General features: G+C 36.1%; 1 protein-coding gene across 1 annotated transcript in view; it reads left to right on the forward strand.

Moving 5' to 3' along the window:
- The window catches only part of CDH7 (cadherin 7), an 80,325-nt gene that overhangs the window by 22,690 nt on the left and 34,470 nt on the right, over positions 1–23,165 (forward strand). Inside the window, exon 3 of the mRNA XM_061448860.1 lies at positions 16,507–16,801. Within this exon, the coding sequence (XP_061304844.1) occupies positions 16,507–16,801 (295 nt within the window). The remainder of the gene's footprint in view (positions 1–16,506; positions 16,802–23,165) is intronic.

Below are 23,165 nucleotides of genomic sequence, written 5' to 3' on the forward strand. Positions count from 1 at the left end.
GTGTGGGACTGTCAGGTGAAGCAGCAGGTTGACTCATGGAAAAGGCCACTCACGGCCCTCACCTTGGCTTAGAAAGCCCGGGTGTCCTAAATAGATACAATGCAACAGTCTAATATGTGTCTGACTGTTTACAGTGTAGCAGAAAATTTGCTTTTAAAAGTGACTGTATAAAATCATTCTTCGTTACTCAGCAGATGGATCCTACGTGTGAGTCACACCTGCCAGTTCTGGTGGGGTTTTTTTCCTACTTATTATTGCTATTAATCCTGCTGAGCTAAAACAGCTGAGAGACAGCAAATTGCATTCTATTATTTCTTGAGTGTCATCCACAGACGTGCTTGTTATGTTCCACTGACTTACACCTGCAAACCCCAGTTGTAAGCTATGGAAACCATACATTTTTACAACCAGAACAGAATCTTAAGATAGCAGGGGTTTTACTTACTTATGTAACTGGAGGCATAATTCATCTCCTGAAAGAAAGCTTGTTTTTAAAAGGCTCAGCCAAGGTTGCAATATGAACAACTTACATATGACTTTTCCACTGAATCTATTTGAAATGCAAGTCACAGAAAGCATTGCTGGTTTTATACTACCACTTTTCAGCATGCAGCACAGTAATAGAAAGCCTGTGTACTGTCTTAATGCCTGTTTTACGAACAAATTTGTTTACTTGGTTAATTCAGTTTGCTCTTTACCAGTTAACATTGACTTCGCTAGATTTGGTGCTGAGTAACTACTATCCTTCCACTTGTATTGATATTTTTGTGTATATATGGACACAGCAACATGGCTCTATTACTTAACTAGTATGTTTCCTCTTTGATAAAAACCTGCAAATTTAATAATAGTACATACTGGCTCCTTTGTTCTCTCATATAGCCATTGTTTTTGCCTTCCAGTCTTCCACCTGTTTTAAAAGTAGCTTCAGAGCAGACTGAAGGGTATTCCTTATCTTGCGCTGTCATGAGCACTTGACCGCCAGTGGTTGGTCACTTCTGTTAAAAGCGTGTTTTAGAGTCTTTCATGTATTCTTCACTGAAAACAGATTAAACAAAACCCTGAACAATATTTTTGCCTTCTGATAAATTTTATTGAGAAAATATGAATAGCGATTAATGGAGAAAACAAGAGAGGAAGAAGCAATATAAAGGATGTATGTAGGAAAAAAAAAAGCCAATACTAGCCAACCACAAACTCCCAGAAGACCAGAATATCTGTGGAACCATTAGGAGAACAAAGTGTTCACCAGTTAGGAATGAAAAGAACAGCTTACAGTTGAAGAAACACAATGAACATTGAAGATGAATATGAACTAGAGACAGGTGGGAAATATAAACTCTGTGAACTACAAGTGAGATTATTAAGTAGAATTTTCTGTTCCCTTCAGAAAGTTTGATTTTTACATCCTTGATCTTCATTAGGTTGGCTGGTCTGTTTGTGACTTTTCTTTGCAGAAGATTTTATTTATTTGTCACATTTTCACAAGTTAGATTCCATCTATTCATAAGCAATGCAACTTTTTTTCTAAACTTCCATTGTATTTAAGTGACAATTTGCAAATTTTTTTAAGGGAAAAAGTATAGAAAATAACATAATAAGATATTTCTGGTTTATGTGCAGGAACAGTTACTATTTGGAGAATATTTACTGAATTTAAATTAACATTTTTCTTTTAAAAGATACATTTTTTTTGTCAGCATCTATAAATGTACAAGGTTCAGAAGTGCATGAATGAGAATGTAATTGTTTGTTCTCCCTCAAAAATATAAGAGCACATCCTCAATGAATGGAAATTGCTCTCTCCCTCCAGGGCACAGAGCTGTGCTGATTTACACCAAGCCATATCGAGCTTCCCTAAGGGATAAAATTTAGCACAGTTTGTTAAATTAAGTGATCATTTTAATGGACCACACAGAAGGTATGAGACAAAAGTGAAAATGCCATGAGTGTAAAGTTCTGAACGTTACAATTGGTGACAGAAGGCCTATCAATGAGACAGTAATCCTATAAAAATACAGAAAGATCAGATTGCTTGTCGAATTAGAATTGCTTTAATATGGATGCATGCAAGGGGATAGCAAAGGAGCTGGAAACTTTCCATCTGCTTTGTATACAAAGTGATTAGATTGTGATCACTTAGACCAAGAGGATAGAAATGAGGCACAATTCTGCCAGGATGAGACATGCAAATTGGATCAATTAAGCTTTGAGAGTGCTCAGACAATCTGGTAGAGACGTTTACATGCTGTGTCAAGTGAAACTTAGCAAAGATCAGACTTGAATGCTGGGGGCAAGTATTATAGTGATTTAAACTCTAATCTCCAAGAGTAATTCATTGCTTTCAGATTCAGTTATAAAACTGATCAGATACTATAACAAAACTATCAGATACTAAAATAAAAGATCCCTTTAGGAGAATTTTGATGATATAAACAAGAAGCATGACAGACAAATTAGTAACAGTCATCTGAGTTGAAACATTCGAGGAAGACAAGAGTAAATTCAGATGACTGATACTGTCTGCAGTTGGTAGAATACACAATACGAGTAACTCCTTTACCTTCATGTTGACCACAATGCATCAGAAGCAGGGAGTGTTCTCATAAGGAACTCATTCTGTGCTCTATTTTCATTGAACTAGAACTCAGGAGAACAATATGAAAATGATCATCAGGTAGAGTGCTCTAGCTTCATCAGGGGCCATCTAAGAATTTGAATTCTGTACCCTATGCAACGTTTCACAGTGACAAGTGGACACGTTGTTTCAGATAAACAGAGGGGGCTTTATGTAAATATAAAGTTCTTAAATTATTTGAAATACTGGAACCTTGAGAAATGAGTTTCTGAAGGAAAACTTTGAACATCTTCAGTAGAATCCAGATGGCTTTCAGAATTAGAAACAGGTATGCCCAATTTGAATGTTAATGTAGATTCAGCAACTATACATGATCAGTGTAAAATAACACCCGCCATTTCAGTATTTTCTTATCATCTGTTTATCAACTGCATATAAATTTCTTAGATTTCCAGCATTTAACAGCAGTGAGTAAGAAACACAGCAAGAATGTGCTCTGGTGAAAACATGAGGAACAAATGAAAAAATCCTGGGTTGGCATCAGCACTGTACATGGCAAAACACATATCTCTGGATTTGTTCTTTGAAAAATGATGAATGAATTTCAATTTTAATCTATAAATATGTTCTCATTATTGTAGTAATAGGACAAATTGTAATGGATTCAAACTTCAACAGGGGAAGTTCAGGTTAGATATGAGGAAGAAGTTCTTTACTGTGAGGGTGGTGAGGCACTGGAACGGGTTGCTCAAAGAAATGTTAAATGTTCCATCTTTGGCGCTGTTTAAAGCCAGGTTGAACAGAGCCTTAGGCGACATGGTCTATTGTGAGGCGTCCTTGCCCCATGGCAGAGGGGCTGGAACTAGATGGTGTTAAGGTCCTTTCCAACCGTAACTATTCTATGATTCTATGAATGCATAGGAATTTGATGAGATTATCTTTATTATACCTTCATCATACTCACCAAAATAGAAAAAGGCATCAGGAGAGCACTGCCCTTTACATACAGCTGTTAAAATCCTTCTAAGCTGGAAGGCTTTACAGTTAACCTAGTATTGTTCATGTTAGTTTGCTATGGGTTCAAAATACCAATGCATTATCTTCTCCCCCACAGCTGCTTTCCCGAAAACAGCACAAAACATGGGCATTACAAGAATTTATTTCCCAGCCCTTAATACTATAGAGTAAAAGTGCCTATCAAAATATGAATTACTATCTTGAGATCAGTCTGGTATAACTGAAAACCCTGGCAGATATGCAAATGTGAATGGTTAAAAAAAAAAAGTTAAGAATAAATCAAAACTTTTAAAGTATTTATTTGCAAAGGATCATTTTAAATGATGTGGACAGTTTAAGGCAGAATTTCAAATGTTCGTACTTACTGTGCATACCCTACTTCAGCTTGTTCTGAATACTTAACGGCTACAGTGTAAATTTATGTAATGGAATCACTTAAGCTTTCAGTTCTGCTGCTTACAATTAGTCTGTGATGCACATTGCTGTTCATTAAAGTACCCTTCCTTTGCATAGGGATTAAGGCTCTATTTCAGAAAGGCGCTTAGGCATATGCTTAGTACCAACTTTTACGAATGTTAAACAAGTCCTGACATTCTGTACATGGGTAAAGATGATTTTCTTATTCAGAGAATTCTAAAATAGAGATTTTGTTTGATGTAGCACAGGGTTAAATTTTCCTTCTCTCAACTAAATTTTGAGCAATGGGCTGTTAATTAACTTGACAGTATATACAGATGGCTAGATATGTATTTTAGAAACACTTGGGTTAAAAACCACTGTGATAAACCATCATCATTGAAATACATAAGAGTAGGGGGCGGGGAATTCTAGAGCCTACTGAAAAAGAACAACTTGTTTGTCATTCGGTGCTTTACCTTTACTGAGCTGGTCACACTAGTTAATAGAAAACACTACAGAAGTGTTTAATCAAGCCAGTCTGAAAAAGAAATTCTAAATGAAGTGTAAACACATACTGACCACAGTAACTTGTGTTGTAGGGTAAAACATTAAACAAGGTTTTCTTCTGCTTTTCATAGGGGAACTCATTTTAAGCCCTGTAGACACAAGACAGGTGTCTACAGGAAGATATCTAGTACTGCACTTTATTTGGTCATGCATTGTTTTATCATGTTGTGTTGTCATTCTAGCTATGAAGCTGTAATGCTTTGCCCTAGATTTTCATTGCTGCCCTTTCCATATGAAATAATTTATTCATATTAAAATGTTGCAGTAAAATTTTACATTCAAAATCCTCTGTTCTTTCTCTATTTCCTTGACTCACTGTCAGCTCTGAGCAGTTACGACTCTTCTCCCAGCAGGACTTCCCACTGACTAATTGTGTGTGATACAGGCATTGTGTCAAATTCTCAATTTTGCACTTTAAATCTAGGAGTATCTTGATTTTACTGGGAATACTTTTGGGATTAGATTTGTGGAAATGCTTTAGGAAATGTCTGGGTGGTGTGAAATATTTTATAATATATAACCAATATTATCATATGAAGAATTGTCAATTTGAAGGTGACTGTAAATCTGTCAGGAATGTTATCACTAAGTATTGCATTCATGCAAACATATAAAACTTTATGATAAAAAAAGAGTAGGAATTTAATTTTTAAGAAGCAAACCACAATAACAAACACTGATGCTCTATTATAGATGTTATCATTTATGAACATTAAATGTGGAGATGTAACCCAACATGTTAATTCTGCTTTACTTTAGCAGTTTCATAAATATTATTTAACAAGTCCTTAACTGTTTTCAGGGAACTACAGGTTCATTTGGCTGTGGACCCAGTTAATTACATTTTTCCTCTATGGTAAAACTTTCATCATTAAAATTATCAGTTCATGCTGTTGTCTGTAGTCCGGTGCAGTATAAGCTTCTACAGTCACAATTACTCACAGTAATTACTTCAACTGCTTTATAGTTACATATTTTACCATTGTCTTCTATTCTATCAGAGTTTCAGCACTTCCTATGAATATGCAAAGCAAGATTATAAGTGGATTTTTAGTAGCATTAAACTTTCAAGAGCAAATGAAATCTCAGGAATTGATACAACATAAAACCAAACCCAAACAACAGAAAAAAGCTCTGCACCCTCTGGGAATCTATTCCTTGGTACTAATATTCTTTGGAAGCAGGTTCCTATGAGAAAAATCATTATCAACCAAGCAACGCTGCAAGCTATTTTGGATAATTGAAGCAGAAACAGGATAATCACTCTAAACTATAGATCACTAGTTTGACAAACAGGAGACAACATGGGAGGTATAATTTTCACTTTAAAATAAAGACATTCAGCATAAGTACATCTCTTATCTCAGAAAAGACTTTCATATGAAATGAATTTTTGTTTATAAATTTGATATTATTGATATGGTTATCAAACAAAAAGTGTATATGATTATTTTTCCTGCTCAGTGCTATTACAGATAATTCTTTCGATTAACAGAGTTAGCTATCAAAAAATAGAATCTCTAGTATGTTTTCATTTTCCATCAAATCCTAGGCCTGAATTACCACAGCTAAGTAGAAAAAGTAACATGGGAGAAAAAACTTTCCAATCAGTGTTCTTTTTTCTTTTTTCTATTTTCAAGAACAGGGAAAAAGTAAAAGCACTAATTTTGCCTTATTGCAGGTATGCAAATTCTGCTATTGCCTTTCTTCTTTCATCTCCCCTCTTTTACTGTGCCATAGGGCAAAGTGTATTCATGCATTCTCTAGTCATATAAATAAATAAGGCCCCTTTTAAATAATAATAATAAATGATGTACAGTGGTAAAAGGACAGAAAATATTCCTATCATTGTAAAAATATATTTTATGCATATATACATGTATGTATTTCATTCAGGAGAATTGTATACTCAAGGAACAGTACTATATGTATATTAATATTGTGCAAGAGGAGATTAGTTCATGTGTTGTGCAGAAGTAATTTGAGAAGAAGAATGAGTGACATTTCTCAAAGGCTCTGTTATAGTAAGCTCCTACACATGCACAAACTTTTCAAGCCATGTACATCTGCCAGTCCAGACATATATTTCTATGAATTATACTAGGGTCTTAGGTATTTATTTGCCATGCTACCTTTTTTTTAAGCACGATCACTTTCATAGAAGCTATATGTGGACAATGCAGGGAGAAAACATCCTGAAAAATTTTATTACACTGCTGAAATAGACAGTAGTGATTCTAAGAGAATTTTGTCTTACAGCTTCAGTGATTCTTGGCAATAAAATAAATCATATCACTGAACCAAAATAAATCACTGGACATTGGTTTAGTCTATTACAGTGAATAGTATGGTGCATTAAGAACAAATGTGGATCATATGAAAATACTATTGGTATGTATGGAAGAGAACTTGGTCCCTTTCCTGAAGAAAAAGAAAATGCAGAGACCCAACTACAGCTGGTAGGAATAACCATTCAAAAATTTGTAACTAGAAATTCACTCTGTTGGTATTTTCAAATTATTTAATTGCTTTAGGCTTTTTATTAAATGAGCATTTAGTAATTGTGGGTTTTTTTTATAAAAAAAATCTATTTGGGTAAAAACAGAAGCAGTTTTTATATGCTAAGTCAGATAGCAAATCTACTTAGTTTGTCAGTGATGAAGCTTTGTTACTGAAATACTCACAATGAGTACTCCAAGGAATAGGTACTTATAGACTGAGAGCGGTTGGGAAAAAACAAAAAACCCCAAAGCTGAATGTTGAACAGGTCTGTAAGGTTTCCAATGTGCATATTGTTTACAAACACTGTAGTCTGTTTCTGCATTCTAAATTTAAGCAAGATAATTTCTGAAAAGCTTGAAGTGCGTGTGAGGGGAAAGCAGGTCTTTTTTCCATTTGTACTCTGAACATGTTACGTTGCCTGCAGGCTCTTGGTGGTGCTACAATACAGTATTGCTATCCCCCCACTCCCAATAAATATTATGCAATTAGCACATGATGATGCACAGCATACAGATGGCTTTTACCTCCCAAAACTGCCAAACTGTCTTTTTAAGAGTGTGAATGACAAACAGTCATTTTGGAGAGTGACATGTCATGATGATGGCGCTTTAAAACCCCTCAAGAATACTCAGATGGCTACATATGCCCACTCAGCTCCATCTACAGCAGCAGTTGCTTCTGAGTTCTTCCTGTAGCTGCACAAATCTTAATGGGCTGGCTGCACAATTCCCTGTCGCCACAGGGCATTTCATGTGCTTATTATAGCTGGGGGGAAGAAAGCACAGATTTGTGATTACAGCATCTGCAGACAGAGGAAAAGAAGAGGGAAGATAAGGAAAAATATGTGTGTGTGCATACATATGCACATGTATGTAAACATACATACACTTTAACGTACACATACATTGTAAACATATAATCGCAATCACTATGCCATTATATAAAGGGCTAAGTTATACAAGTGTACAGAGAGTGAGAACACTATAGACACAACTGAATGTTTTTAAGAGAAAAAATGTCATAAACATGTGACATGGTTGTTCTAATCATATCTAATTTTCAGTATTTCCTCTTAATTATTCAACTTGCTAGACTTTAGATGACAGTATCTCTTATTCCTAGAGGAACCATTCATCTGAACTTTGTCATCCACTTGGGAGCCTTGAGGGCTTACTTAGATAATCACTGGAATGTTATGAAGTGTAAGTTTTAGAGATTTGGTACATCTATTTTGAATTTTGTTTGAACAATAACTGTCAAGGAACTAAGGAAGTTTCACTGTTCTCTTGACCATTTAACCCCCCTTTATTCAACAGGTTAGTAAAATTAAACATTCACTTCACTTTATCTGGCTGAGGTGATAAGGTTATTATCCTCCTGGAGCACCGATCAGTCACTTGAGAGTATAAGATCTATAAATTTTTTCACTAAACTCTTCCACTAACATTTCTGAACATTTTATTGAGGAAACAACACAGAGGAAAGAGAGGCTAGTAAAGCCTAACTGGTTATTCAAAGTTTGATCATGGAAAAGAGTGTATTTGAGTAAATTAATAAAAATTCTTACTATTTTAATTTCTTTGGCACAGAAACATACAGCCTGTAACAGCAAAAAAAGTAAAGAAACTACTTTAAAATGGGAAATGGGAAGTTTTGTTTTAAAATTATACTTAGTTCATTCAGAGCAAGCTGACCCTTACGTTATTCTCCCTGCCCATTGGTCATGGTTTATGTTTGCTCCGCAGTTCCAGCACTTTAAAATGAATGGTAATTTGATTTATACCTTCTTTTTTCTTTTTTTTTTCTTTCTTTTTTCTTTCTTCTCTAGAGTAGGTTTTTCTGTAGACTTGGAATAGTATTAATATACACTGTCAGTAAAATTACAGCTGACCAGATTCAGGTTATCGGCGTTTTCAATTACCATTACACTAACCAGAGCGTGAAAGGAAGATGCTTGCAAAGTTATATAGCTTTACTCCCAAATACTGTTCTTGCCCAACACTGATTAGTCACTGACGATCAGCTCCACTTACTACTTCAACATTTTCTTTCATTTGTACTTTTCGATTTTCCTTCCTGTTTCCTTCCATTTTAGCTTGTCATTTCTCCTTTGGCCTGTCTTCACTGGTTTTCCTCGTGCCCTATCTCCTGTGTTTCCTCTCTTCCCTCTTTATCCATCTTATTTATTTTCTCTCTTATGCTTTCTCAATCATGCATATGCATAAATAGCTTGATCATAGATGGAGCTTTGTTCTCATTGGCTTTAGGTATATGTTAATATGAAGACCTTGGAGGTCAAAATACACCAAATGACATACAATTTATCTGCAGAAGGGCTATTAAGGACAAGCTGTGGGATGACACAGCTGGTAATCCCAAAGGGATGTGGCCTTGTTTCACCTTGAATGTGAAATGTGCTCATGTGATAAGTAATCTTTCATTACCTCAGTGCCTTTATGATGATCCTGGATAGATTTATTGATTTCCAGTCATTTGTAGTGCTCTAGCATTACCCATAGAAAGACAATAGAGGAGTCACAGGGACAGTCTGAGTTCAGGCAGCCTCTAAGGACAGAGCTGGATGCGAAGAGATCTCAGGAATGTCTGGGACCACATTTGTCTCAGCAACTCTTAGATCTTTGGTCAGCTCTGTGCGCTCTAGACAGAATTTTGTCAGTTTTAGATCAAGACAGTAAAGAAATCTTGTCTAGGCTGACTGGGTTTTGGACAAACCTGTCAGCAGCTGCTCGTGTTAGATAAATATAATATGGTTATAACTGTGGTCTACAGCATGGGACCTTGTACTCCCACGTGACTATCTCTGCACTTGCTTGACAAGGAGAAAGTCTGGAGGCAATAAAACAGTGCATGAAATTGCTAGTATGTCAAAGTGGCAAATTGTGCCACTGTAGCATAGTTGTTGTCTGTGCTGGTTCCCTACTATACTGAAAACATTGCCAAGACAAGGAAATTCTGGCAGCATTACAAGCTTATTCCTTCTTTTGAAACTCTAATTAGAAATGTTAGGGGTTTGTTTATAGTCCTTTATATTGACTTGATCTCTTGTCCTCAGTATTATCTGTTATCCTGAGAGAACAGAACAGAGACAAGTATATTTCTTTCTGAGATCAGGCTTATCCTATGGTTTTACATAAATTAATAAAACCAAAAGGAAACAAGCACCCTCCAGGAACTTCTTTGTCACTATCTTAATGTTTCTTGGGGAAAAAAAAAAAAAAAAAAAAAAAGACTTTTGTAAGAAATTCATTCATTACCTGCTGAATAACACTTTCACTAGAGCCTGGGTGTGAAGTCAATTTTATGAATCATGAGCCTTTGCTTACATCAATAAAATGTTGGGAAATCTTTCCCATGTGACTTCTCTAATGATACTAAAAAAGAAATTTAAAAAGTGTCATAAGCTGTTGATATTGAAATATGGTTACAGTTTATAAGAGTGAGAATTTCATAGCTCTCCCTGAAAACAATTGTATTAGTAACTAATCGTTCATGATGCCCTTAAATAAAACATGGCAAATATATGGCGTGTGTGCCCACTGGATTTTATTTAAATTTTAACTCCATTGTCTACAATGAATTTTAAATATTAGATATTATTTGATTGAAATTGTTCCAAATCAGCAACATTGAACACTTAGTTATCCTGATAGTGAACAAATATAATCTTATATTTTCAAAAGAAAAAACATACAAATATCTAGATCTTTATGAGTAATCACAATTCAAAACACCTATTAAGCAGTATAATATGAGGGGAAAAGGGAATTCAAAGCATTCTAGATGCAACCACAGTAAATATTGAATCCAAGAACTGAAGTTTTAAGAATCTGACTGTTGTGATGAGCAAGCTTTAATAGAAATAGCCAAAGTATTTTTTTTCAAATCACCTGTTTTCTTTCATCTTCTGTTATTACATATTTAATATGTATACACCTGACAAGTTCCCTTTTCAAGTCTTCCCAGAAAGCAGGGAGGGGAAGGCATGTTTTATATGAAGACAAGAGTGTCTTCATCCCACAATCAGTTCTAAATTATGGTTATAAATAGACAAGACAATTGCTCTTGGCTTGGTATTCTTTCCTTCTTTTGTCCTTTCCTGTTTCCTAGTCCTTCCATGCTTTTAGTGAGAAGGAAGAAATAAAGCTACAGTTGCATCAGTTCTGTATCACCAAGAACTATGGATGCCTTCACAAGCATGAGGAGGAGGCAGTTTTCATTCCTCTCCTCCCTTTCCAGTTATTTTCACAGCAGGAAAGGAAAGGGTGCAGGCAAGGTAACTCCTCCTTGAGAAAACTTTTCAGGTGTTCTGCATGTAAGTGCACATTTCTTATGGTCTGAGGGAGCTATGGAGCTAGGTTGAATTGAAGCATCTCATGTTTGCTCTGTCTTTTTGTCAGCATTACCTCTGTGATCCTGCTGGTGCTGAAAACCCAGCAGCTCCTCATGTTCTTCCCACGCTTTTATTCTTCACCTGGAATCTGTAACTCTGCAATGAAACATTAGCCATCCTGCCACAGGTAGGAAAAACTGCAAAGTTAGATCTCTGGGGAAGAAAAAAAAATTGGGAAGAGAGGCATATGGATATTGCACCTGCTTTAAAGGAGCCTGAATTGAAAAACTTTTCATTCAGACCTCAAACGTATTGGTGGTGACCAGATATACTGGATTATCTCTACTTCCTGTTAAAAACAAATGTCCTTTGCTTATTGAAGGTACTGCATTAACATACTTTAATGGCAAGTGATGGAAAATGGCATCATTTTTGGTTGTATGGGTCTGTACCTACAAACAGACAAAATCCCAAACCTACTGATTACCGGGGATCTTGAAAAAAACACAATAATCATCATCCTAAGGATCCACATAAATGTAAATGCATTAGTGACCCTATACTGGGTTATATTGTTGCAGGGCCAAAAAATATAAGTGAGGGCAACATTCAATTCATTAAAGGACTTAGTGTAGTAGTGCCTTTGCTACTGAGTTAAACTGACTGCTTTCTTCTCTCACACTATCTAAGCAAGCATTTTCTAAAACTGAGAAGCATTTAGGACATTTAGAGGGAGGGATTTTATTTATAATGTTTATTGCATACTTATTCTGAAAGAAAATTTTTCTGGGATGTTCTAGAATGGAATCACATGAGATCTACCCATTGAATCCTTGAATCTTCCATGCCTTTTGAAACAAGGATTTGAAACTGCCTCTGTGTTGATCCTCTTTACTTTGAAAGTCACAGTCCCTATGTGCAGCTACAGGCTGAGCTGCAGTTCTCTGCCTCCTACTTGAATGTCCCTGTAGAAAGTGAGAGGGTTGATAGACAAGATAGTAGATGGCACTGCCGAAGATTCATTCTGGAGCCTTCCTCTAAACTCCTGAGGACCAAATATATAATTCTATATAATTGTTGCAAAATTAATCACACAAACAAATAAAAATTCCAGGTCTCTTTCTTAAATACGCTTCTACAAAAAAGAACCACCCCCTAAAAAAACAAACAAACAAACAAACAAACAAACAACAAACCATCAATAAAAAAAACAAACAAACAGTAAAGTATATTCTACAGCCAACATTATAAGAAATGTATTACTTCTCTTTTCCTAGGATGTTAAACTAAATAGCTGGAAGTACATGTAGTTTGAAGCCATATTTGGTAGTAGCAGAGGTGTAAACACGATACAGGACTGCTGCATTCAAAAATTTTGTTCTTAGTTGCAAATCACTGATGCTTCTGTATTAATGACTTTGAAGACTGCTGTTTGGAAGGATTATGTTGGGTTGAACCAGGATAGAGGTGATTTGAAAAATGCACCAAACATACATCTGGATTCTGCCAGCCTAATTTATTTTTGCATTGTTCTCTTGTATTGTACTTTCAAGATAACTAAGATTGACACTAAAATGCACATAAAAATGCTGGAAAAAAGTCTTTAGAGTGCTTTACACAGAATTGATTATACTGTAGTGCCAAAGATAAACTAAATCTTGAGCTATATCGCCTTTCTTATGTTAAGTGGGTAGAGAATTGAGCTTTACTAACTTGATCATGGGCCAGCATTGCTTTTTAAAGGCTTAGTAGTATGACGTTTTAATGAAAGATACAAAGAAGTTTGCTCTCCCAGAGCCTCAACCTTGGAGTAACAAAGGTCATTGCTAGTCACTTTATTAATCTGCGCAGTAGCAGTTTTCTACCAAGGCATGGTTCCAAAAAGAGGCTTCTGTTCAGCGTTTCACTTCAGGTCACCAGCCACTGTAGTGTAATCCATGAGGAGATTTATGGAGCTCAAAGTGGGACTCCTTAAAAAACAATGTTATCAGCAAGCAACTGAGTTAGCTAGGGGGAAATGCTGACGCTACAGAATTTCTTCTTTCTCTTGGACATGAAAGACTTACTCAGTGCAACTTTGAGGATTTACACTCCTGTCCTCTCCCTTGAAGGTCTCTTTTGCTTCAAAAGACTGCTAAAAAGTTATTCAGGATAGGGCTGGATCTACATATAAGGTGAAAGGGAGTTTCTTCTTGCAGTGCAAGACCCGGGTGCGAGTGCTACACTCTAGTGTGCTGATGGGCTTGCCTTCACCTCCATGAGACAGCACTTTGTTCTCAGAAAGTTGAGACATGGAATCCCTTCCTTCCTCTGCCTGAGGAGATCTACTTGTACATCTCTAACCTTGAGAAAACTGCTGTTCCTGTTAAACTGCTGCGTATGCTGGTCTCTTCTGCTTTTCTCTCATCCAGCACATCCTTAACTATGCCACAAAAAGAGGAATAACTTTTGCAGGGAGAATGGAAGAGTCTCAGCCACCACAGAAAGACCAGTACTCTGCTAGAATATGAGATATGGAGAAAACTATATCACTTCAAGAAGACAAAGGCATTGTATCTTTGTATACCATAACTACAGTTCCTGGGTAATGTGATGCTTAACATTTCAGTCTAGATTGCAGGATTCTGGCTATATAGGGCAACCCGTAAATGCCTCTGTAGCTCAGAGGAGACTTATGCACCCTGAAATAGGTCTAAGAAAAAGAAAAGGGGAAAAAAAAAGTAAACCAAAACCAAACAGAAGCCAGGCAAAATCTTAATTGCACAGGCCACTGCTCCTCTGTAGGGAAGGTGAGTACGCCGAGTCAAGTCTGAAAAAGCAGAAAGAGCCCTTAAAATCAGATTTGTGAGATGATCAGAGCTATGGTTTATTGAATAAACCTGAGCCAGTAAGGCTGAGGAGTAGGCAGTGCTGCTGATCTTGAAAGAGCCTGGATGTGAGATACATTTTACCTTGATCTGCCCACAGTGTCAGCATTGACTATTCTCCACTATACTGAGAAGCAGGACTTTAAATGTTTGGGGAGCTCCATCAAAGAAATCTTAGGCTTATTTAGATATCTCAGGAGTTAGATATCAGCAGAATGAGGATAGGTTATATTTTGAAATCACGTAGTTAATCTGGTTTAGACACCCTAGCTGTGTTTTTTGAACCAGTACAAACCTCAGACTCCATTTCTGTCTTAAAAGAGAGAGTGTACTCTAATTGCGTAAATATGAGATATCCAAACAGTATAAGGAAATAATGTGAAAAAATAAGCATCTTTTTATCCAGCTGAAAAATTCAAAACTGATCATGAATACTTCCCCACTGAAATAAGAAAAGCTTTTGCAGCTGCGCTAAGTTATGCCTGAGATAGCAATTTTCTGCATGCATTCTGGAAGCGATTACTATCTCAGTGATACCCCCAGCTGAGAAAAAAAAAAAAAAAAAGGTTAGTGGAGGAAGTGATGATGATGATGACAGTAGTGTTACCTCCAAACTCAACATGATGTTGACTTAGCATAGGTACAAAATAGGTAAAAGACATAATCCAAACATCTTTAATATTGCCCTTAGCTATTTACAAGTAGTAATCCACTTTTTAAGTAGCGAGCATGTACTTTGAAATTTACTGATGTTCTTTTCACTTATAATCATATTAAATATTCATGTGTGTATTACTTCCACATGCGATATCATATTATGATATCCATATCAATTGCTTTGTTGACAGGAGTTTGAATAGTACATGAGAACTGTTGGAGTCTGTTCTGCAACAGGAAGGTGGGACTCAGTAGACATAAAAGAGCTAGAAAACATCTGAAATCTTGCTCTGTAAATAACTTATGCGATGAGGAAGAAATTTTATTTCGGTAAACCTGTCTTGCAGTTGCAATGGAAAATACATTTTAACCTACTGAGCTGCATTTGTTCTCTGCCTGCTACAGTAGTTTCAGGGAAACTACACCTAACTTTCAATGCTGTGTAGTTCAGGTGGTGCCAGGACACTTGGTCTTTCTTACACTCTGCATTTTTCTGGAATTAGATAATGGAAAACAAGATATGGAAGTGAACTTACTGGCCCATCAGATAGTAGCAAGCAATCTATCAACCAATCCATTTTAATTCATTTGGTATGTTTTATAGCTCTACACACCAAACACTGAGGAAATCATAGAATCATAGAATAGTTAGGGTTGGAAAGGACCTTAAGATCATCTAGTTCCATGCCCCCTGCCGTGGGCAGGGACACCTCACATTAAACCATATCACCCAAAGCCTCGTCCAACCTCGTCTTGAATACTGCCAGGGATGGAGCATTCACAACCTCCCTGGGCAACCCATTCTAGTGGCTCACCACTCTAACAGTAAAGAACTTCCTCCTTATATCCAATCTAAACTTCCCCTGTTTAAGTTTGAACCCGTTACCCCTTGTCCTATCACTACAGTCCCTAATGAAGAGTCCCTCTCCAGCATCCCTATAGGCCCCCTTCAGATACTGGAAGGCTGCTATGAGGTCTCCACGCAGCCTTCTCTTCTCCAGGCTGAACAGCCCCAACTTTCTCAGCCTGTCTTCATATGGGAGGTGCTCCAGCCCCCTGATCATCCTTGTGACCCTCCTCTGGACTTGTTCCAACACTTCCATGTCCTTTTTATTTTCAATATGTCGTTTCCCATACATGCACAGCAGCAAACACACACTGACATTAAGTTTATAGCAATATTCATTTAAAGTCTCACCCTTCAGTAGAATAATAATCTGAAACCAGAAATGTGGGTAAATTCAGGTAGGAATAAAATCACAATTATAATTATGTGCATAGATAAGTGTATATGTGTGTGCGTGGCTATGTAAAACTCTGGTATGAGAATATTAGATGCATTTGAAAATGAGTTTGTTTGCAGAAAGAATGACATTATCTTTCTCAAAAGAGCAAGCTGACAGATTCTAATGGTCCCTTACATGCTGTCCATGATAAACATTCAGCTTATCTTTCCAAGAACAATAAAATTTCATGTATTGCTGCTTGACTTAAGAATTATTTTTACATATCTCCATGCCACTGACTCTCTTGTAAGTTAATCTCATCTCTCATCAATTTTTCACCAGCTTCACTCCGATGTTGATAAAGGAGATGGTTCCATCAAATACATCTTGTCAGGTGAAGGGGCAAGTTCCATTTTCATTATTGATGAGAACACGGGCGATATTCATGCTACAAAGAGGCTGGATCGAGAAGAGCAGGCCTACTATACTCTCCGAGCACAAGCACTAGACAGGCTTACTAATAAACCTGTGGAACCAGAATCTGAGTTCGTCATTAAGATTCAGGACATAAATGACAATGAGCCAAAATTTCTGGATGGCCCTTACACTGCTGGAGTTCCTGAGATGTCTCCTGTGGGTAAGTGCAAAATACACTGTTGGTACTGTGGGAAATGTTCCTATTGCCTTTTTAAAAATTTCATTTTCATTGTATCACACTAACCTAATTAATTATCTATGAGGCACCTGCAACAGTTAGATATTTCAAGGCTTAACTGGAAATAACATGCTAGATTAAGTATTTACCTTTCAAAAATGTTGTAAAACTCAAATAGATATGTAGGGATTCAGATAAGCATTTTATGATATTTTTCTCATTCTAGTGTCCAGAGGCTTTCTTTTATAATTCTCTTTAACAATAATAAGTTTCATACCTATGCTATGGTATTCAGAGGTGATAATATATTATTTTGTTCAGATAAAGTCCGTTTTCAACAAACTCTTCAAATTGCTGCTACTGCATAATTTTTTTGGTAAGTGTTGCATTTATCAGTAGCAGTTTACTATATATTTTTTCTAATACTGAAATTCAGCTCTCTGGGAAATACATGCAAGCAACGAGGACTGGGGTACTGCATGAGATATTTTCAAATTGCCAGTGAAATCAGAGAAGAATGTCTTTCAGACTCCGTCAGAAGAACTGCTAATTTTTCCTGAGTTTGAATTAAGGAAGAGTTTAAGCATCAAATCCACTATCTCCTCATTTAAAAGAGAACAAATGTTCATCAGTTGTCAGGTGCTGATTCAGAGTAGATAGGAGTTTGGCCTGGAGAGATTTTGGTAAATTTTACTTTAAATTATAAATGCAAGCATGAAGATAAAAAAGCACAACTTAATCTACTTCAGTGGAAACTGTTGCACGGGAAGTGTCACTGCAGCTTAAGAGAGTCATGCGTTTATTGAAAGTGTAATTCTTCTTGACTAATTTTAAACCATATCAAAATATGAACTCTTACAGTAAGACTGCCCATATATAATTTGCTCATTTCTAGATATTACTTCATGTGTTTTTGGACATTAAACAATGCCTCTAAATTAGATCTAGAGAGGCAAAGATAATATCCCCTCCCTAAGTGCCTTGCAGCAATCATTAGTCAACATTGCTTTTGCATTTGAAATTTAGTTTAGGAGCCAATAGGAGATAAGTAAAACACTGCTAATGAGTTTTCTCTTTATTTATTTTCCTAAGTAGTGACCATAGATACTATTTCTCGTTTGAAACTTTTTCATTGTTACTCAAACAGTATGCGGATGGCTAAAATGGTAATAATAGTTTTGGAAAGAAAAAGGGGCACCACAGCTTTTGAGGAGTGACAGGGAGGAGATGAAGTCATGATACATGAATAAGAACTTTTTTACTGCTGCACTTTGGAAAAAATAGATATAACCAGATAGTCTAAGACTGCAAAACCTAGATATTCAGTGCTTCAAAAATATGTTCTGTACAAAATATATGTATTTTTTTAATCTATGTTTTATTTTTAGAATTAGATCATTTAAGTGAGCTGAAGCATGCAGCAGTGATTAGATTTTTGCTCCCTTGTCTTGTGTCCTGAAAGCAATATCTCTAGATTTCCCTTTTGCATGAGTTACCTCTGCTTTGTCCTGTACTGGCATATTGACATATGGAAACTACTACAGAGATAAGAGGTTTACCTACACACACATGTAGGTGTGTGTACGTAGTACATACCTCTACCCCTCACCCATGCTCCATTTGTTCCAAAAATATATTGGAAATCAGTCTGTGGAGAGTGCATAGTGTACAGTGGAGAACATAAGGACTATTTTTCAAAATGAGCTGCTTTTGTATATTTTGTTGGATCTCTACCACATTAATGAGTGAAAGAAATTCTCTCCCATATGGACCATACACCACCAAAAATATATTCAACATAGGTGCAATACTATGCAAAATTTTTAACTGAGACTTGTGTACTCTCTTTAATTTGTGTCAAGTTAGGGTGGTTCCATTTTCATGAATTTCCTGAAACTGTACATTTTACATATCATCATGGTTAGTATCACACAACTGCCAAATACTGCATTATTACTGTATTAAGGGTTACCATGAAATGCATGTGTGATACTTGTCTAGTTACATCTATTCACTGTTCATACATATAACCCATTTTTAATTCATCACCCACAACATTAATGAAATATTAAGGAGAAACCAAGTACCTCCTATTTTGTTTAAAATTATATCCATGACAAGGATTTTTAATTGGATATTAAACAAAATGAAAGAGATCACAGGATTATAAATCCAAATTAACTATAAAGCTAGGAGAACTATAACCTTTAACCTAAAGGGTAACTATGAGAGTATACTGGTTCTGTATTTTATTTGACAAATATTTTAGGACATTATCTAAGGCTAATTGAAGTCAATCTTTTCTGTTATTTGAAATTACTTTGGCTCAGGTTCAAACTATATATGGGTCAGGCCCAATTATATTGATTATCCTGAACAGGGTAAATACCTTGATGGCTTGTAAATTCATTCATAACAAAAACCTCAAAGATATGGCTTATCTGAAAATCATGCGGGTTTTTTGTTGTTTTGTTGTTTGTTTTTTGTCTCTTAAAAAGTCTAGCAGTGTTATATTTCAAACAAAAATATTTAAAATTATAGCTTAAAGAGTATTAATAGTGTTCTTGTGAAGTTGAGACAAAAATAGCTGATGTGAGATACTGATCTGTTTAGCTTATAGTCAAGGGAACTGGGAACAAAAATTCCAGTACCCAACATAATTTTGGTTTTGTTTAAACTTCTCTACTCTTCAGACATATCAACTGCTTTGCAAAAAATATCTTTCTTGCCACATTTATTATTTCTGATAGAGATGGACAAAAATATTTTTTATTTTTATACCAAACTGGGAAGGTGAAATCTTGTTATCATGTTTAAATATTTGGTACAAGTGGGCAGTGTGTTTAGAGACACTGAATGAAGGGAGAGTGTCTCCAGATACAAGCCTCCTCTGCTTCACCTTATCTGACCTTGCTGCTGGGCTGGAACCAGTCTTGAGCTTTGCTCCCAAGTGAAGATTACCTAATGAGGCTGTGGGAGGACAGGGAGGTAGTGAAAACAATCGGATTTACCCCCAGGTGCTGTCTCTTCTTCACACTCCTGGAGGGGAAAGGCTGTAGAGGTATTGCTGCATCAGGTCTGGGTGAGGGCCAGTGGCAGAAGAAATACGAGAGCCAGGCTGGGCTGTTGCATGTAAGAATTCAGCAGGCATTATGGATAATTTGATAGTAAAAATGTTTAATATTTATAGTAGCAACTGACGTGATGCAGAAATGTGATGCCATCATGGAATGATCTTGTGCATTATGCATATTATGCATCATTAATTGACATCAGCCAATGCTTTTAATAACTGTTTTTAAAGGTCTGCTTTTAAGAACTGCTTTTAAAGGTCTATTTTTCAGTTGTTAATGTGTCTACAATTGACTTGATAAGGGTTTGCCCAGTTTCAAAAATAAGCATTTGTTAAGTTCTTCTAGTTTTAGAAACCAGTTTTGCCTTAAATGATTTCATCAATGTTAAAAACAGAGTCACATAAGCATTCTTTGGGCAAAGTAATTTTAAAAGTTTTCAAAATATCACACAAGGGACTAGCAAGGTTTTTAGTAAAAGCTCTGGGCAGAGGCTTCTAAAAGAATAAACTCAGAGATTTTGAGGACCTTAACCTCAAAATAAACTTTAGCACCCAGTTTATCTTACCCTAACACAAAAAAAGGATGGTGTCTTCAACTTGTTGTAAACACTGCTGAATTTAGACTTGGGTAAATTGAAGCACAAATACTGTTCTAAATTCACAGTCCTCTCTGCAAAAATTCCTCCCTTCTATTTGCCCTCATATCAGAACTTAAAGAGGTCAAGTTCTCAGATTGCTGCTATTTTGTGATATCCACTACAATCTAGTAAAGTTTAGATTAAAAATCTAAAAATGATAGCTTAAATATTCTGGAGGGAAAACAAAAACAAAGCAAAAATGAAAAACCAAAGCCCTCCTTCCCAAAACCAGAAATCTGTACCAGCTATACAAAATCCAGTGTGTTATTAGTTAGTATTGGTAAAGAAATATTCTGAACACCCTTTGGATAAACAACACTGATTTTCCTCAGTATTTGCTGCAATTGCTGAAAAAGTTCATGTTGTTGTTACGTGTAGAATTCTTTTTAATTAACTGATATTCAAGTTTGTTATAAAGACATAATTGTAGAGAAAAATAATTGCAAAGGAATTATTATCTGAGAGGGAAAGACATGTTTTCAGCAAATAGCCCCTATTTTTTTTTTTCAATCCATATCAGGTACACAAACTAAGAAATAATTAAAGTCTTAATTGTGAAGCTACAGGTTATAACAAGTCATTAATGAAAGTCTGGGGTAGGGATAGTGTCCTCTTTACACCTGCAGTCTAGGGCTCTGAACAACATCGCCATGAACAAGATTTACTGGGACACTCATTTAATTGGATGAAGTGAAGGTGTGGTGCTATTTGTTGGCTGTCTCAACAGCCCTAAAAAAAAACCAGCCCTTTTTTGCCCAAAAGACCTAATCTTGGACATATGTGTGGCAGCTGACCACCTGCATTATGAAGTAGGGCAAAATGTTCAGGAATAGAAAGACTTAATTTCAGTGCAGGAGCACAAACTCTCCCTTTGTAGTTGGAACTACGATGCAATTACCCATTTTTCCTCAATCTTTATATTTCTTGACTATCCACGAGTATCTCTACAGCACATGTGTTTATGTGTTTGGGTTTTTTTTTAAAAGAAAATAAACATATGAATTTGACATCCATCCGTTGCAAAAAAATATAGGACATCTCTGAATTGCAATAAACTTGAAGGAATACCTGCTCTTCAAGAGAAATATGCTTTCTCTGGGAAATTCTCTGGAAATCTTCACTTACTGATCTTTCCATGCATGATATTTCCTTGGAACTGATTTCCCATATGTAGGATTTATCACATAGTTAGCATACCTTATGTTAGCTTGCATATTCTTTTTAAAAAAATATATTGTGCAAAAATCTCCCTCTAGACACAGGACTTCTGGAAGCTCAATTTTTTTTTTTATGCAACTGGCAAAGAAACAATGACAATAGCAGATGTTTTAAAAGATTTTTCTCACATGATTAGCACAAAGGGACAAGAAAATTATCCTTGCTTTCAGTTGCTGATTATGCTGAAGCAGGATGAGTGCAGAAAGTTTTGGTGTTAGAATTTCTACCTTAAAAAAAACCACCTTTTCTAAAGGATCTATGTGCTTTAGGAGAGAGCCAATTAGATTCAGATACTGACTTTATTCATCTCACGGAATGTAGAGGGTTTGTTTGCTACATTAATAGATTTTTACAACAAACAAGCACTTCTAAGCTTGCAGGATTTCCAAAATGTCTCTGTTGAGGTTGCTGAATCTGTAATTTCTTTGATCTTGTATTGGTCTGGAGTCCTTGACAGCAGCAAGAGCAAGGAGCAAAGACGTAACAGTGTGTGAGGTTTATAAGCACTTTTGCCAATATTTGCAGACGTTGTAAGCTTCATTGGCAGGGCTTAGGGACTTTGTAAATGTGGTAAGCCTGGCTTACACAAAGAACACAGGATGTCAAATAATCATTATGATACCCTTGTACTCAAAAGCTGGAGAGACTCTGGCAAGTTTAAAATAGGTCCCTGTATGAAATTACATTATAGAGTGATCTGTAAAATCAGTTTGACATACTGAATCAAAGTTCTTAGTTACTGGTGAACAGAAAATTGATGTATTTGAAGTCCCATAACTGATAAATGACTTGATGGATTAACCACCAATTTTCTTTTTAAACTTTCCATCTACCTAATAGTTGCATGTGAAATTTCAGATTGAGAATAACCTTTTCTCTGTCCGAAAATATTAGACAGTCCACAAGAGAGAAAAATTGCATTAAAATAGATTTGCAATCATAATACTTTTTCATGGATACTTCAGGAAGAGACATCAGGAATGTGGGTTAGCTAGGCCATAGCTTAAGTGAATAAGGTTACCTTATGAATGATCACTTCTGGTCAGAATTCCTTCAAGCAGATCCCATCTTTAGTAATCTGTACCATTTTATGGGGGGCTGTACTCAGTCCTCTCCAAACCGTCAGCCTGGTCCCAGGACTCATTTGTGATCCTCTACTTAACTGAGAATTGTAAAGCTGAAGAAAATGGACAGAGGACATACTAGATTAGACAAAGAATTTCAGAACTTTGTCGCACCCATTTCCTGAAAAAGTCCAAATAAAACTGACCAGAATACAATTTCTGTTATGTTTACCCTGGACACCTGCTGTTGCAGTATGTTCTTAAAGAGTGATTTCTAGATTCTCTGGTCTCATTCTCGCGTGTCAAAAATGCGTTCATCCTGAAAATGAACACTCTACATTTAAATGAGCACT

This window comes from Pezoporus flaviventris, unplaced genomic scaffold, assembly GCF_033815535.1.
Source record: "Pezoporus flaviventris isolate CSIRO_AGI_PZ_B2104156 unplaced genomic scaffold, CSIRO_AGI_Pfla_v1 ptg000007l, whole genome shotgun sequence".
Taxonomy (NCBI): Eukaryota; Metazoa; Chordata; class Aves; order Psittaciformes; family Psittacidae; genus Pezoporus; species Pezoporus flaviventris.